At 43.2% G+C, this 14,681-nt stretch overlaps 1 protein-coding gene across 2 annotated transcripts in view; it reads right to left on the bottom strand.

Annotated features, from left to right (window-relative positions):
- The window catches only part of INTS2 (integrator complex subunit 2), a 39,102-nt gene that overhangs the window by 8,673 nt on the left and 15,748 nt on the right, over positions 1 to 14,681 (bottom strand). For both annotated transcript variants that reach the window (XM_068120783.2, XM_068120784.2), the window contains exons 13-16: positions 9,309 to 9,476; positions 7,852 to 7,936; positions 7,614 to 7,709; positions 4,782 to 4,946 (exon numbers count right to left, since the gene is read on the bottom strand). In XM_068120783.2, coding sequence (XP_067976884.1) covers positions 4,782 to 4,946; positions 7,614 to 7,709; positions 7,852 to 7,936; positions 9,309 to 9,476 — 514 coding nt within the window. The remainder of the gene's footprint in view (positions 1 to 4,781; positions 4,947 to 7,613; positions 7,710 to 7,851; positions 7,937 to 9,308; positions 9,477 to 14,681) is intronic.

Below are 14,681 nucleotides of genomic sequence, written 5' to 3'. Positions count from 1 at the left end.
ACATTTCCTCCATCTGCAGCTCCCTCTGTGCACACCTTACATTTGAATGTAGCTGCCACACTGGTTAATGACCCTCTCAGACCACTACATTTTTGATGAACCCACTCAGCGCACATTGTACATTGAATGGAGTTCACTCCGACACCCTTCCTACACACAGCACAGGGCCACTTCCCAGTTCTTTCCACCTCACCACATGCTTTACCACTTGCCATCACCTTCGTCTTTCCGATATTCACCATCAGACCTTTTGTCTCCATACATTCCTTCCACTTGTTCATCTTTTCCTTCAGTCCATCCATACTTTCCGCAATCAACACCAGATCATCTGCATACATCAACTCCCACGGTAAACCCTCCTTTACATTCTGAGCCAGCACCTCCATCACAGCTACAAATAGTAGTGGGCTTAGTACCGACCCCTGATGCACTCCCACCTTCACCTCAAACTCACCACTGTTCCTGTCCTTCGTCCTTACAGCTGTGCGTGCTCTTTTGTACATTGCCATCACTACTCTGATCAACCATTCCTCCACTCCTAACTTCCTCAATGCCCATGTCAATACTTTGCGTGGAACCCTATCGAATGCTTTCTCCAGATCAACAAACCCAAGAAACAACTTCTTCCTCTTCTCCATGTACTTCTCCTGCAACTGCCTCACAATGAAAAGCGCGTCTGTCGTTCCTCTTCCTGGCATAAATCCAAACTGCATTTCGTCGATCTTCACTTTCTTCCTTATCCTCCTCTCCAACACCCTTTCCAATACCTTCATTCCATGCTCCAATAACTTTATCGCTCGGTACGAGCCACACTCCAGAGGGTCACCTTCCCCCTTGTATAGAGGGACGAGGGTACTCAGTTCCCAACCCACTGGAATGCGGCCTTCTTTCACCACCAGATTACAGATCTCTGTCATTCTCTTCACACCCCAACTTCCTGCTGCCTTCAACATATCTCCCACAACTCCCGTCGGCCCTCCCGCTTTTCTACCCTTCATTGCTTTTATCGCTTCCTCAACTTCCTTCTCAGTTATCTTCTCTGCCGGTCCTGAAACTGAGTTACTCTCTATGTTGCCATCCCATTCATTCTCTGCATTCAACAGCATTTCCATATATCTTTTCCATCTTCCTTTAATTCCATCTGGGTCGACAACGATTTGTCCCACTTCATCCTTCAAGCAACTCACCCCCATCACATCACACCTCTCTTTCGCTATCTGCTTTGCAATCCTGAATACTGCTGTCTGACCCTCTTCCGAATCCAAGCGTTCTCCGAACATTTTCCTACATGCCTCCTGCGCCTTTGCTACCTCTTTCTTTGCAGCCTTCCTGGCTGCCTTATAACTTTCATGCTCTGCTGTTTCTGCTCCAGTACCCTTCGCCTTCTGCCACTCCTTGAACTTCTTCCTCTTCTCGTCAATCCTCTTTCCAACCTCATCATCCCACCACCATGTTTCCGAGTGCCTCGGTGATCCTTTTGTCCATCCACATACCTCACCAACGGCTCCCAACAGACGAGCTTTCATTGACATCCAACCACTTTCAAGCTCAACCACATCATCCTCGACCCTACTCAGCCTCTTTTAATGCCTCCCTTACTGTCACCTTTCAACCTCCACACCTTCATTCTCGGTTGGTACTTCACCCGCCGAGCTCTCCTCGCACCTTTCACCCTTATGTCGCAGACAACCAAGTGGTGCTGTGAAACAGCCTCCTCCCCCGGGATCACCTTTGTGTCCCGAAGGTGCCCCCTATCTCGCCTACGCACCATCAGGTAGTCAACGGTTGTCGTCGACCCACCTGACGTGTATGTAACAAGCTTATTATCCTCTTTCTGGAACTGAGTATTACAAATCAACAAATCAGCTCCATCAGCAAACTCCAAAATCCTTTCACCTTCTCCATTTCTCACACCATATCCATAACCCCCATGAACTCCGTCAAAACCATCCATACTCCTTCCCACATGTCCATTTAAGTCTCCTACCACAACAAATTCCTCATCTTTCACGTTTTCCATCAGCTTCTCTATTGCACACCAGAACTTGTCCTTCTCTTCATCGCTTCGACCAACCTGCGGAGCATATCCCGAGATGACGTTCACCAAGAGCTTTCCATTCATCATTTTCACCATCATCAACCTATCACTCACTCTAGTCACACTCACCACACTGTCTACAAACTCCTCAGAAAACAGGACACCAACACCATTCACGCCCTCCAGGCACCCTTGCCACATAAACGTGTATTTCTGTCCCTGCCTACCCTTCACCATTCTCACACCACTTCCCTTCCATCTCATCTCTTGCACACAACATATGTCCACTCTTCTTCTGACCAATACTTCCACCACTTCTCCTGATCTCCCTGTCATTGTCCCTACATTCCATGTCCCAAACCTCAGAAACCGATCTCCACTTCGGGCTGTACCCTGCCCATATGTAGTTGTAATTGTCATGGTTCTCTTTTTGAGGCAATGTTTTTATGGCCGGATGCCCTTCCTGACGCCAACCCTCTTAGTCGTCTCTTATGACACGCAGGGATACGGTGTACCTATTCTAATCCAGGGTATAAACTGGGAAACGTTTAAAACATGGAAATTCTTGGGGGGGGGGGGGGGGCGTCAACATCACGGCTGCTCATGTGTACGATCATGCAAATTACCAATCTGCACATGCCTTGGAAATGGTCTGAAATGCACAGACATGTGTAAGCTGCAAACCTGCAGCAACCAAGCAAATGAACTAGAACAAATAGAGCTGAATGATAGTGATGTGGACGATTGTGACACAGACTAAGTTTGTCCCAATGACATGAAAGAAATTGTTTGTAGTCTAAACGCACTTCAAATAACAAGATTATAATGTATGAGCATTACCTAGATTGTGTTCACAACAAGTACAATGGCTTATTGGACAATTTGAATAATTTTGTACATTATTGAAACAGAGATAATAAAACTTATTTATTTCTTTTTTGATGATTGTTTTATCTGCTTATGTTCTTATAAATGTGTAACTTTATACCAACGCTTGCGGGTATGTGAATGATAAAACACATTGGAGACATATTCATTGGTTTTCCAAAAATATTGTCTAGAAGTCATAATATATGATATATACAGTCATTTTATATGGGGGTGGGTTTGTTTACAGGCAATGACTAAATTTTTCGGAAATCGAAGAAACAATGCTTGCATAAAAAGGGTTAATATGAAGTTAATTGTTGAAGTTTTGTGAATGCGAGGTTATTAAAATCATCCACAATGTCCTATATATACATTGCGAAATAATTTCAGCATCTACATATCACGAAATAGTAATCAGATCAGTTGAAAAGAAAAACACGCTAAATTTTCGATTTTGCAAATGAAACATGACCTTTTGACCTCCGAGGAAGTCACCTGATAATTAAAGGTGTAAATTGGATTACAGTTGTGTAGATATATGATGTAGCTTCACAATGAGTCATAATTTGTCAAAATATGTTCAATGGAACTGAAGTTATAAGCAAAAATGCTACCCCTCTCCCCTAAAATTCAACTTCCAGATTATATGGAGGTGGGTTTGTTTACAGAGTGAAAACTATCATTAAGCTACTAGATAGGCAGGGTTATCATACCAAAATATAAACTAGAGACATGTAGGAAGACAAAAATACCAAAATTGTTTGCTGACCTTGGGTGGTACCAATTTGTTAAAATATCAGTATTGGCTCCTGGACTAAGTGGTGCGGTGCCAAAGAAGAAGCGTACTTCAGTCACCTTGCTGACGAAGTTGGAGGTTTTAAGACTGTTTGAAGCAGGTGAACAAGCTGTGGAGATTGTGAGTAGAACCAGCACAATATCATTGTCACGGCTCAGTGCGTTACACCATTTGGTGCTTGCAAGAGTGTTTGTAGTCACAGTGAGGTGATGGAAAACATGGAGACTGCTTTCAATGTAGATTGAAGATATGAACCAGCATCATGTGCCCCTGAGCTTTTTACCTCTGCCACAGAAGGTAGACGTAGGTTATGTTTTCACCCCTGTCTGTATGTTTGGCTGTGAGCAGGGCATCTCAAAACGTTATGGACGGATTCAGACAAAACTTGGTGGACAGGTTGTGTGTGTGACAAGGACAAACCGATTCGACTTTAGTGAAGATCTGGATCTGGATACGAGAATTATCTTTTAATTTTCCAAGTGATTCTTCTTCACCATTGAGAGACGGGGCCAAAAACGATATACAGTGCAGTATAGCACAATATTTCAAAACGTTGTGGACATGTTATGACAAAACTTGGTGGATGACTTGGGTAGGTGACAAATAAGCCAATTCGATTTTGGTGCGTGGCAAGAATGAATGTACCGGATGCAGATCCAGCCTATCAATGCAATACAAAACATAAACCGTTCAGCCTAGCGGAGGTATGCACTGTACCGAGTACCATTCTATTTATTTATTCAGGCAATAGCCCGCAGTTTGTTCAGTCAATGCGAGCAGGGGGACGTGAGTGCAGTCATGAGGAATCCTTCAATGCAAGCCGAGGCTGGTTTAAACGACTTAAGTGCCATTTGAAGGAAATTAATAATAACTTCTTTAATATACTGAAGTTATTATTAATTTGAAATCTTTTAAAAACTTGTTTAAGAGTGGACCAAAGTTTTCCAGGAATGCACTCCCCCATACCCCACTTAGAACACATATTCCTATGGGAAAATACGTTCTGCTGTACATCATTTCATTACACGTCGCGCATTCAGGAACGCATGTACAACGTGTAATAACGACTTACTGTACCTCGCTCTAATTCCTGGGGAGAACAGCGAGCGTTTCCTCGAGGCAGAAGAGAACAACGAAGCAGAGCTGTAGCACCAGTGCCTGGCTCATCCTGGAGCCAATCCTCCACCAAGCAGAGGTCTGGGTGAGAGGCAGCTACCAGCCGCAGCAGGCATGGGTATAGGCCTGGGTTAGGGAGATGGGCAGACTTTGACCAAAGCTTCATTTTTATTTTGCAATATATCAGGAATTCTCTACTTGTATGACAAAAAATACAATTTGGGATTTCTTGGACTATTGTACCACATTTCCAGAACTTTAGAAGCACCCCACAGAGCCAAATCATATCTACAGTGCGATTTATTTATTTATTTATTCGAGAACCCTAAATAATTCCCATACACTGAAAAGGATATCAGTTAGGAACCTAATATTGTGTGTAAATGTAGCATAATGTTACAGAAAGACATGACGCGATCCACACAATTGATTACCAGAAATGAAGTGCTGAAAGTGTCCACCACCACAATGTTGCAGGCACAAATTCATTCTTCGCAGCATGCTCTCCAACACAGTGTAGCATTTCTTGGGGAATATTGCTGATTGTGTCACTGATTATTGTCCCCCGTCGCACCACGGAGCGAAAGGGGGACTATAGTTTTCCCCTCCGTTCGTGTGTCCGTCCGTCCGTGCGTGCGTGCGGGCGTGTGTAAGCGAAGGACCGCATTCGAATTTGGTGTGTGGGTACAACCCACGTCAAAATCCAAGATGGCCGCCGCCATGTATGTCTGAACCTTGTGAGCTGAATATCTTGAAAAATATGCGAAGTACCAACTTCTAATTTGGTGTGTGGGTGTATCTAGGCATAAGGACGAACCCTATTGAAAATTTGGTCGCCACGTCAAAATCCAAGATGGCCGCCGCCATGTATGTCAACCTTGTGAGATGAATATCTTGAAAAATAAGCGATGTACCAACTTCTAATTTGGTGTGTGGGTGTATCTCGGCATAAGGAAGAACGCTATTGAAAATTGGGTCGCCACGTCAAAATCCAAGATGGCCACCGCCATGTATGTCTGAACCTTGTGACCGGAATATCTTGAAAAATAAACGAACTACCAACTTCTAATCTGGTGTGTGGGTGTATCTACGCATAAGGGAGAACACTATTGAAAATTGGGTCGCCACGTCAAAATCCAAGATGGCCGCGCCTTGCGTCTTCCACTTTGTCAACTCGCATCACTTCACCGACGGGGGACCGAGGCGTAACGCTTGTTGTTTTTAATTGACCTAGAGTGCATGGATTTGTGTCCACTATATCCTTCAAATATCACACAAAAATTAATCTGGCGATGTAAGATGTGGGGATTGAGCTGGCCATAATGACTTGGACACAACACGGTCACCAAAGAGTAGCCTAAATTCGTCCATGCTGTATCGCAAAGTGTGACCCATGGCACCATTTTGCTGAAACCATCCTTGGTTGATTTCGTCTTCTATAAGATGCCCAATAAACTCATGGATTATCTTGATGTAATGTTCTGAATTTACTATTTCTGAGAAGGAATGTGGGACAATAATTATTTGTTGACTTACAGCACATCAAACACCGATTTTCAGAATGCAATATCCTTTCCTGCATAAGGTTGTTCAGTTAGCCATAAATGAGTGTTTTGTGAATTTACATACCCAGAAAGATGAAACCATGCTTTGTCTGTGAAAAACATAACATCAAAAACATTGTCTTGTTCTCTTACCGTCCTCTGGAGCCACTCACAGTCGGCTGGAAACACGTTTCTCTTTATCTGGCTCCAGTAACTGATGCACTGCATTCACTTTGGAGGGATAAAGTTTGAGTGTCGTAACCGCCTTTCCTGTGCTGGAATATGAACAGTGACGTTGTTTTGCTAAACATCTCAGATTTATTTGGCCTTGCTTCCCTTCTTTCCTGCACTTCATCCACTTTGTCTGGTGTAACCACACTTGGCTGGTGCATGTGCTTTTTAACATTCACACGGCCTGTTTCTCTCTAAACTGCTTCACCAGTTTCCATATCACTGATTTCGAAGGTTTCGTACGACCACCAAAGCAACTTTTAAATACAATTTGACATTCCCTTAAAGGATGCATTCTTGATGTAATGTTTGACATTCAAACAAGCATTCTTCCACAGTGAGCGCCATGGACTGACTGAGTGAAAACCGTTAAACGTCACTTCCTGATAACTCAGGATTCATGTTACATGTTTCTGTAACATTAGGCTACATTTACACAAAATATTTCGTTCCTAACAGATATCGTTTTTAGTGTATGGGAATTATTTAGGGTTCTCGAATAAATAAATAAAAATCACCCTGTAGTTAAAGAAACCCTGTAGTTAAAGCCTGGTGTTGGCATAGCGGTTAGGGTGCCGGCTTGGGATCCGAGGATCTTGGGTTCGAATCCCGGTCGATCACTGAATTAACGCCAGGGGGGTTGACTCAGCCTGCAATCCTTCCGAGGTCGGCAAATTGAGTACCAGCTTGCTGGGATGAATGATCCCGGTGTGTACCCCGATTCAGAATAGGTACACTGTATCCCTGCGCATCATAAGAGGCGACCAAGGGTTGGCGTCAGGAAGGGCATCTGGCCATAAAAACACTGCCTCAAACAGGGAACCATGATTGTCATGGGGCCCGCAAGGCTAACCCCCGCTCTAGCGGGGAAAATGGCCTTAAAACGATCATTCATATTCTTATTCCGATCATTCATTGTATTGCGATCATGAAACTGCGATCATTCATTCATTCATTCATAGTTAAAGAAAGATGTGATCACAATATACAATTTAACACTTGTACACAATTAGAGCACCTGCGACCTGCTGTTGTAGCCTCCTCGCCTGGCTCACCAGATGCTTCACAGGGATCTGGTCCATTAGGTTAGGAGAGTATGGCTGGGGCCTTCGTGCTGTGAGCAGAATGGGATGGTTTCGGTCATCTCAACATTCTGGTGTTCAGGCTGATAAACGGGTTACTGACCAATAAAAAGAGCGGGTTAGGGGTCGAGGACATGTCTGGACGCATTAAAAAAAAAAACTGAAACAAATTACCTAGGTTACGTGTGTGTGCAAGCAATGCCTCTTCATAGGACAGCAAGTAGTAGAGGATGAGCAGCTGGGCTGTAACACTTGACTCCTAAAAGCAATCGTCACCTTCGTCTCGTTATATTACATCAAGTCAACACTTCAAAACACTCAATATCGTTTTTCATCATTGCAGCCATATATAATATCATTCACCAGTGCTGCTGACTTTCACGTTATCAGTTTTTGAAAGTTACCTGCATGAATCCCTGCAAATAATTAATTAGAATGATGATTACACGATTCAAAGTTCATAATCATAACCATCATGGTTGATAAACCGTGCTTCACCTGTGCATTCAACGACTGATCAGATGGAGAACAGAGGATTTCCAATTCATGCTTCCAATATATGATTCTGTTCTTACAAGATTGAATTGCCAGACAAAATTGCCGTTCAATAATTTAATTATGGTAAAGTTTGAAAGCTTGACTCCTTTGGGCTTTATCTATATAACTATGAGAGATGTTTGTGTGATTTTCTATTTTTCTCAGAGATGGCAAAATGGATCTTCATCAAACTTTCTGGGTGAGTCTTCATCATCAGTGATTCATCAGTGAGTACCAGGGAGTGTTTTAATGGGGGAATTTTTTTGTGTGAACAATCTGGAAAAAAAAAGTTGATTATATATTTAAATATATATATATATCAATCGCTCTATAGTGCCTCAGACTTTGGAGCTATGCGAAAGGTAATATCAAATGATCCCCGACCCCATTCCTCAGTGGGTGTACGGAACCGTTTTAGGCCCCCCACGAAAAGGTAGAAAATAAATATATTTCTTCAACATGCCAACAGGATTTGAACAGCAATGGGCAATGCCAGGTACCCCAGCTAGTTTAAAATAAAGGGGAAAAAGTCCGACACCACCAAGACCTTGCATCGCCACGATCGTTTTATAAAAAGATAGCAACATTTGCCGACACTTTGGAATCTACCCCGTGGTAAAGTTTATCGATCAGCATTTCTCATAATTTCCTGTCTTCCGCATTGGGAATTATCATCGTCTTCCAGTATAGTAAATCCAAGGGTTCTCAATTTGGACAGGAGCGTGACATTTGCAAAACACTGGATCCAGAGAGTCAAAAATGCATATCTCTCAACACTTGTGGAGTGATCAAACGATAAACACACAAACCTGAGGCCTATATGCGCCTGTGGCATTCTGATTCAATATACTGTTTTTATCAGAATCTGAGAAGGCAGCTAAAATTTACAATTAGACATCCCACTGAAGCACTAATCAGCTGTTAATGAGAACACAGAAGAGGTTAGACAAAATCCAAGGTATACGTTAATCAGTTTAATTCTCAACAACTTAACTTTGGTGGAAATAATGACAATACTATATCTGGACCTGCTGATCATCACGCATGTGGTGGAGCAGTGGATGTTGGTGAAGATGTGCAGATGTGGCAGTTACCTCTTGGAAAAGGCAAAGGATCGCATATTCAGTGATTGGTCGGTTTGTCTGTTCAGGACTGGTGCGCGATGCGGGCGTAAACACCGACGTGATGAAGGCATCGAGCAGTGTGAGGAGCTGAGGGTGCAGGGGTAGCTGTGACTCACGAATCTGCTGATATATCCAGTCCTAGGGGTTATGGTCGAGGATGGTGGAGGGAGGTACCCAAATTAAATTTCAAACCCAAACTTCATTTTAAATAGCTATCCATCCTTCCACCTCACCCCCCTCTCCAAAATGTTTAACACACCAGCACAATCCCTCTTTTCTCTCACTTGTGGAATCACCTTTCAAAATCTGTAATTTTGCACTCTTCCTTCCAGTCCGCCATCTTCTGCAATCTAGCATACCCACCCATTTTATCATTATCCAATCTCTCTCACCCCACTGACTTTGGTGGTCACAACTCATCTCACATTGATGTTATTTGTCTGTTCGGCCCTTGCACACCTGTTCCCCTTACTATCAGTCTGTTGACGTTTAACCATGTGTCATTCAGATTTTCCATGAACTCTGACCTCTATTATTATCAAAGCCATTATCTCCCTGGCCATACTTTGGATATAATCTTTTTTTCAGGGCAGAGTTGTGTAACAGTACAAGTGTCAAACCGATGCTGATCTAAGGATTGCTTACATTGAAAAGGATTGAAAAGGCAAAACGTGCGTTAAGAGTATCTGGCAGAAATAGCATGTTCCTCTGTTCGTAAAGAAAGTAAAAAGCAAAAGTAGTCCTTTCCATCATGTCACTTGAGACGGGGCTCAAAAGTCCCGTCAGTTATTGTGCAGTGTTTGTGAGGCCTCATTAGTCCTGAAAATCTCCAATGCAAGCATTGTTGCCCCTAATTGCTCCAAAAACAGCACTAATACAAATCCCAATCTGAAACCTCATGGAAGTGATTGTGAAAATGCCCAAAGTGTGCTGTGATCACTGCCATGTCCAAACAATGAAACGATATCATCTTGAAGACTTAACTTGTGACCTATTCAGAGCCTTATGTACCTGTCTGTTGGGTGGTGCATTGGTACTGTGAGGTTAGTACTTTTTTGGCTCACAATGGAGCGCACACACACACACACACACACACACACACACACACACACACACACACACACACACACACACACACACACACACACACACACACACTAAAGTTAGATACAGATATCGTATTTATTATACATGACTGTGTAATGTTTGTTGAGATGAGATGGTTGTTCTAAAAGGCGCTTTGTGGAAAAGGGTAACAAGTTATAATGTTGAATCGTTAACATGTTAGGCTTTGAGAAATTTCAGGGTATCGAATCATCTAGTAGTAGAGTCAATATACCACGTAACCCCAAAATAATTGCAAAAAAACGTTTTATGACATTTTCTTGTCGTATTTGATGTGGAGAACAACATATCAAAAGTTGGACAATTTCTGCGCACGGGAAAGTCTCCAAAAATGACGTCAAAAAACAAAATGGCCACCGGCAGAAAAACGTCAAAAATCTGACCGATAACCATAAAAAAATTCAAATTGCAAATCTGATGTTTGAACAAATGTTCTTTTCACCAATGTTTTTCAAATAACAGTACTTTCTGGAATGAATGTCGCATTTGCAATGACGTCACGACGTCATCTATGACGTCATCTGTGACGTCATCAGTGACGTCATCAGTGACCTAATCAAGGGAACACTCTAGTATTACTCACTACCGATGTCATAATGTGTAATATCCAACATTACGGCTTCTCAGATGCCGTCTTGTTCATCATCCTCTTCTGTCACTGGTTCATTTGTCATATTGTCACAATTGCCATCTTGGCAATGCCCACATGCACTGGTGCATTCGAGCCCATGCTTTCTGCAGGTACACCTTACGGTTTTGCACCCTCCTGAACAGTTGCAGTGAATCATCTGAAGAAGTACATCTGGAGCAGGGCTTTTGTCTGTCATCACTGGAATGGGTTTTCCCCCTTCTACCCTCCATCCCCATTCGGACGGCTCCATTTCATCACTGCGGCCAATCCACTCCATAACCTGGTAATACGCCCGCAGGGAGTGAAATTTACATGCTGAGGATGTTGGGGGCAGTCTTTCAGGCATGACAAAAGCCTTAGCTCTCGCAACTTTCTTGCAGAGCATATTGTACCTGATAGATGCCAGGGAGTCATTCTGATTTGCATTGAACAGTGCCACCATTGCCCTGCAGCCACTGGTTTCCACAGCATCCTGACTTTGCTTTGGTGAGCAGAACACTTTCGAAGAGTCTTTCATTTCCTTTTCTTTCTTGATTCTTTGGAACCCCGATTTATTTCCGATCCCAAATACTCTGGACGTTGTCGCATCCGGTGAACGCATGAATGAACAATAGATCACTACAGACTGCTTCTCCAAGTATCTTCTTAAGGACCTTGATATTATAGACATTTGATTTTACCTTGTCCGAGCAGAAATAGAGTTCAGTGCAGTTTGTTGTCTCAGCATAGTAGAGCAACAGTAGGAGGAGATCGGTGTCTTCTCCAACGAGTGTGGTAGACTTGAAAGCAGACTTTGTGACGGCTGCTTTTGCGATCTCAACATCGGCATCTCCTTCAGCTTGGATCACCTCGGAGCCCCTCTGTCGCAATCGTTCCATGATGAGCTGGATAATTGCCTGCTTGTTTGCTTCATTTGACAAGAAATCCTCCTTTTTTTCCAAACAATGTTGTCGCCCCTGTAATGTTCACCTTGTTCGCATTCTTATTTCTACTTCTACGCTGATGAGCACAGTCTTTTATGCTTGGCCCAGCTCCATAACCATCAAACACTACAGTGGCTTTGGCATAGTGTTTGACTGTGAATGAGGCGTAGTCATCTGCAATTGAACTGTAGGACCTACAGTGTAGGTGCACCCCTCCATCCATTTTAAGCGGTGCAAAAGCGATCCCCCATCTAGAGCATAGTGATCTGTCCCTGGGACCGTCTGTGTGACAGCATTGTCCGATTTGGGTGAAGCATAGTTCCTTATCGCTTCCGCCAATTGTGGCTTATCCGGCTGACGTAAGATGTTCTTTGCTTCGAACAAAGACATCGGGTATGGACTGAGTTCATAGTTCATCACTTCGTCTATCTGGAGATCACCTGTCTGTGACACAACTAGGAACCTCTGGAATAACAACACTGGCTCTATGGTACGATCCTCGGCTACTTTGACTGCACTGCCGGATGCAAGTGTCTTGACTTTCGAACTCCTTTTGTGCGAATACGAGAAAACGGAGTGACTATCCATATTCTTGACTATGTCATTTCCTATTGTGAATAGGTCATGTACATTGACAATCTCATTTGCAGTAACCCCTGTGATGATATGACGCAATGATTTATCATCCGAAAACGGCGTGAAGCTGTCCAGTTTGGCTGCAACCTTAACAAGGTCAGCCTCATCTCTGCTCACTCTGGAGGTGGACAACTCCTTATGTTGTTCACCAGTTGTGTAACTATTTGTGGTCAGTTCTTGCATGGCAAGGTTGTAAGAAGATGACACTGTGGAAGACATAGTCCAAATTGCTCTCTGGTGCTCTGACATCCCACTTCCTCGCGTCAGGCCCCCTTGGCTTTTTAGTGAGCGCATTCGTGTCTGTTCTATCACAAGATCAGAGCCAAGGCCAGCCCAGTATTGGCTGCTGCGCCTGATTACATGGAAGCCAGACTGGAACTTCTGATGAACATCAGGATTTTCATCGTCCAATGCGTGCATCTTCTGGAGATAGAGACGAGCTGACTTTAGATAATTGGGATGGCCAGCGGCCGCAAATAACGGCAAGCAAGCTGAGAAGGCACGGAGATGCATCTCCCATGACCCCATTCGATTAGCTGCAACAAGTGCCCGAGCAATTCCTACCATACGCTGGTAGTTGATCCACAGTGCGCTGGTTTTGGAGGTCCCTGCCAGTTCATTCCTTTTGAGTGTGAAAGCTTTGTCAATCTGGCAAATGCAATCTGATTGCAACAATGACTCCAAGTCATTTTCACCAGTCTCCATCAGCGTGTAAAGTTTCTCTAGTTCCTTCACCTGGTCCTGAAAACCAGGGTCATCCTCCATTATTTTAGCCACAATAATAATAATAATAATTCATTTATTTTGTAGGTGCCCACGAAATGCTCGCTGCACTGCTTTTCCGCTCATCATGTGTACAATGGCATTTTCACCGTACACCGTATCCAGGATCTCCTCAAGTCTACTGCCATCCATCAAAGTTCCGATTGCTCCCAACAAATTCATGAAAGTATGGAAGCTCCCAAGCAGTAACACCACATTCCTGATTGGGCTATCATCTGGAACAGCATTCACTATCTCAGAAGCCTTCCAAAACAGCGGTTGGTCGAAGGTAATAATGGTTGGCATGTTGTGCTTTGACGCAAGTTTGCATAGGTAATCTAGGGTGGACAGTATACAGGTTTTGTCCCCTGGATTCATGTCAATCATTGGGAGAAACTGTACGGACGACTTCCCTGGATGCTCACACTCCTTGTGTAGTAAATGCATCATGCCTTGCCAACTAGGCGTACTCTTGTTGAAGCGAAAGGACATTTCCCAGAAGATGTCAACTGTGCGGTCACAGGCAGACGAGAAGGGGAGGGGCTGAAATTCAACATTGCGTTTGATCTGCTTTGCATAGCGGTAATCTATAATATAATCTATAATATTATCTTTTTACAAGTCCAATTAGATTATAACGTAATTACTTCAATCATCATTAATAAGTGGTGGTGGTCTTAATCTGGTATGTTCCATCTTAATAGTGTCAAGTGAAAACGGGGGCAGATTTGGGCCATTTTTGTATGTCAGAAATTTTTTCTTTCCCGTGCTCCATTTCTGTCCAACTTTTAATATGTTGTTCACTATGCCTTAAAGTACAAGGAATTAACATAAAACGCTTTTTTGCAATTTTTTGGGGGTAGGGATATTTTGGCACTATATTGACTATACTATAGCAAGTACAAGTGAAGGTGGAGTGAAGGACTTTAGAAAGGAGAATAGCCAGTCACGAATTGCTTTGTGTGCCGTGCCACTATCGGCTCTTAGTGGTTTTACTTTTGGCAAAAATCCAAGTTTGGAATGCACTCACCTGTCGGATCTGATCAATTAAGTAAAGATCCTTCAGGTTTTATGAAATTCTCACAATATCGTTTTACACTCGATATGGGATTCAGATGCAGAGGTGTCATTAAAGGAGAACACATGATAATCTTTTCTTGCATGACTGGCACAAGTTTGTGGATTTTGGAGTACATTTGTATTTCAGTGCCACTCAGTGCAGCTCAGAAGTCAAAAACAAAAGGAGCAAGAGTACTACATGTATGA

Source organism: Myxine glutinosa, chromosome 6 (assembly GCF_964187855.1).
Source record: "Myxine glutinosa chromosome 6, kmMyxGlut1.1, whole genome shotgun sequence".
In the NCBI taxonomy this organism is placed as follows: domain Eukaryota; kingdom Metazoa; phylum Chordata; class Myxini; order Myxiniformes; family Myxinidae; genus Myxine; species Myxine glutinosa.
The sequence above is the reverse complement of the archived record's forward strand: the minus strand, read 5'-3'. Positions and strand labels throughout refer to the sequence as shown.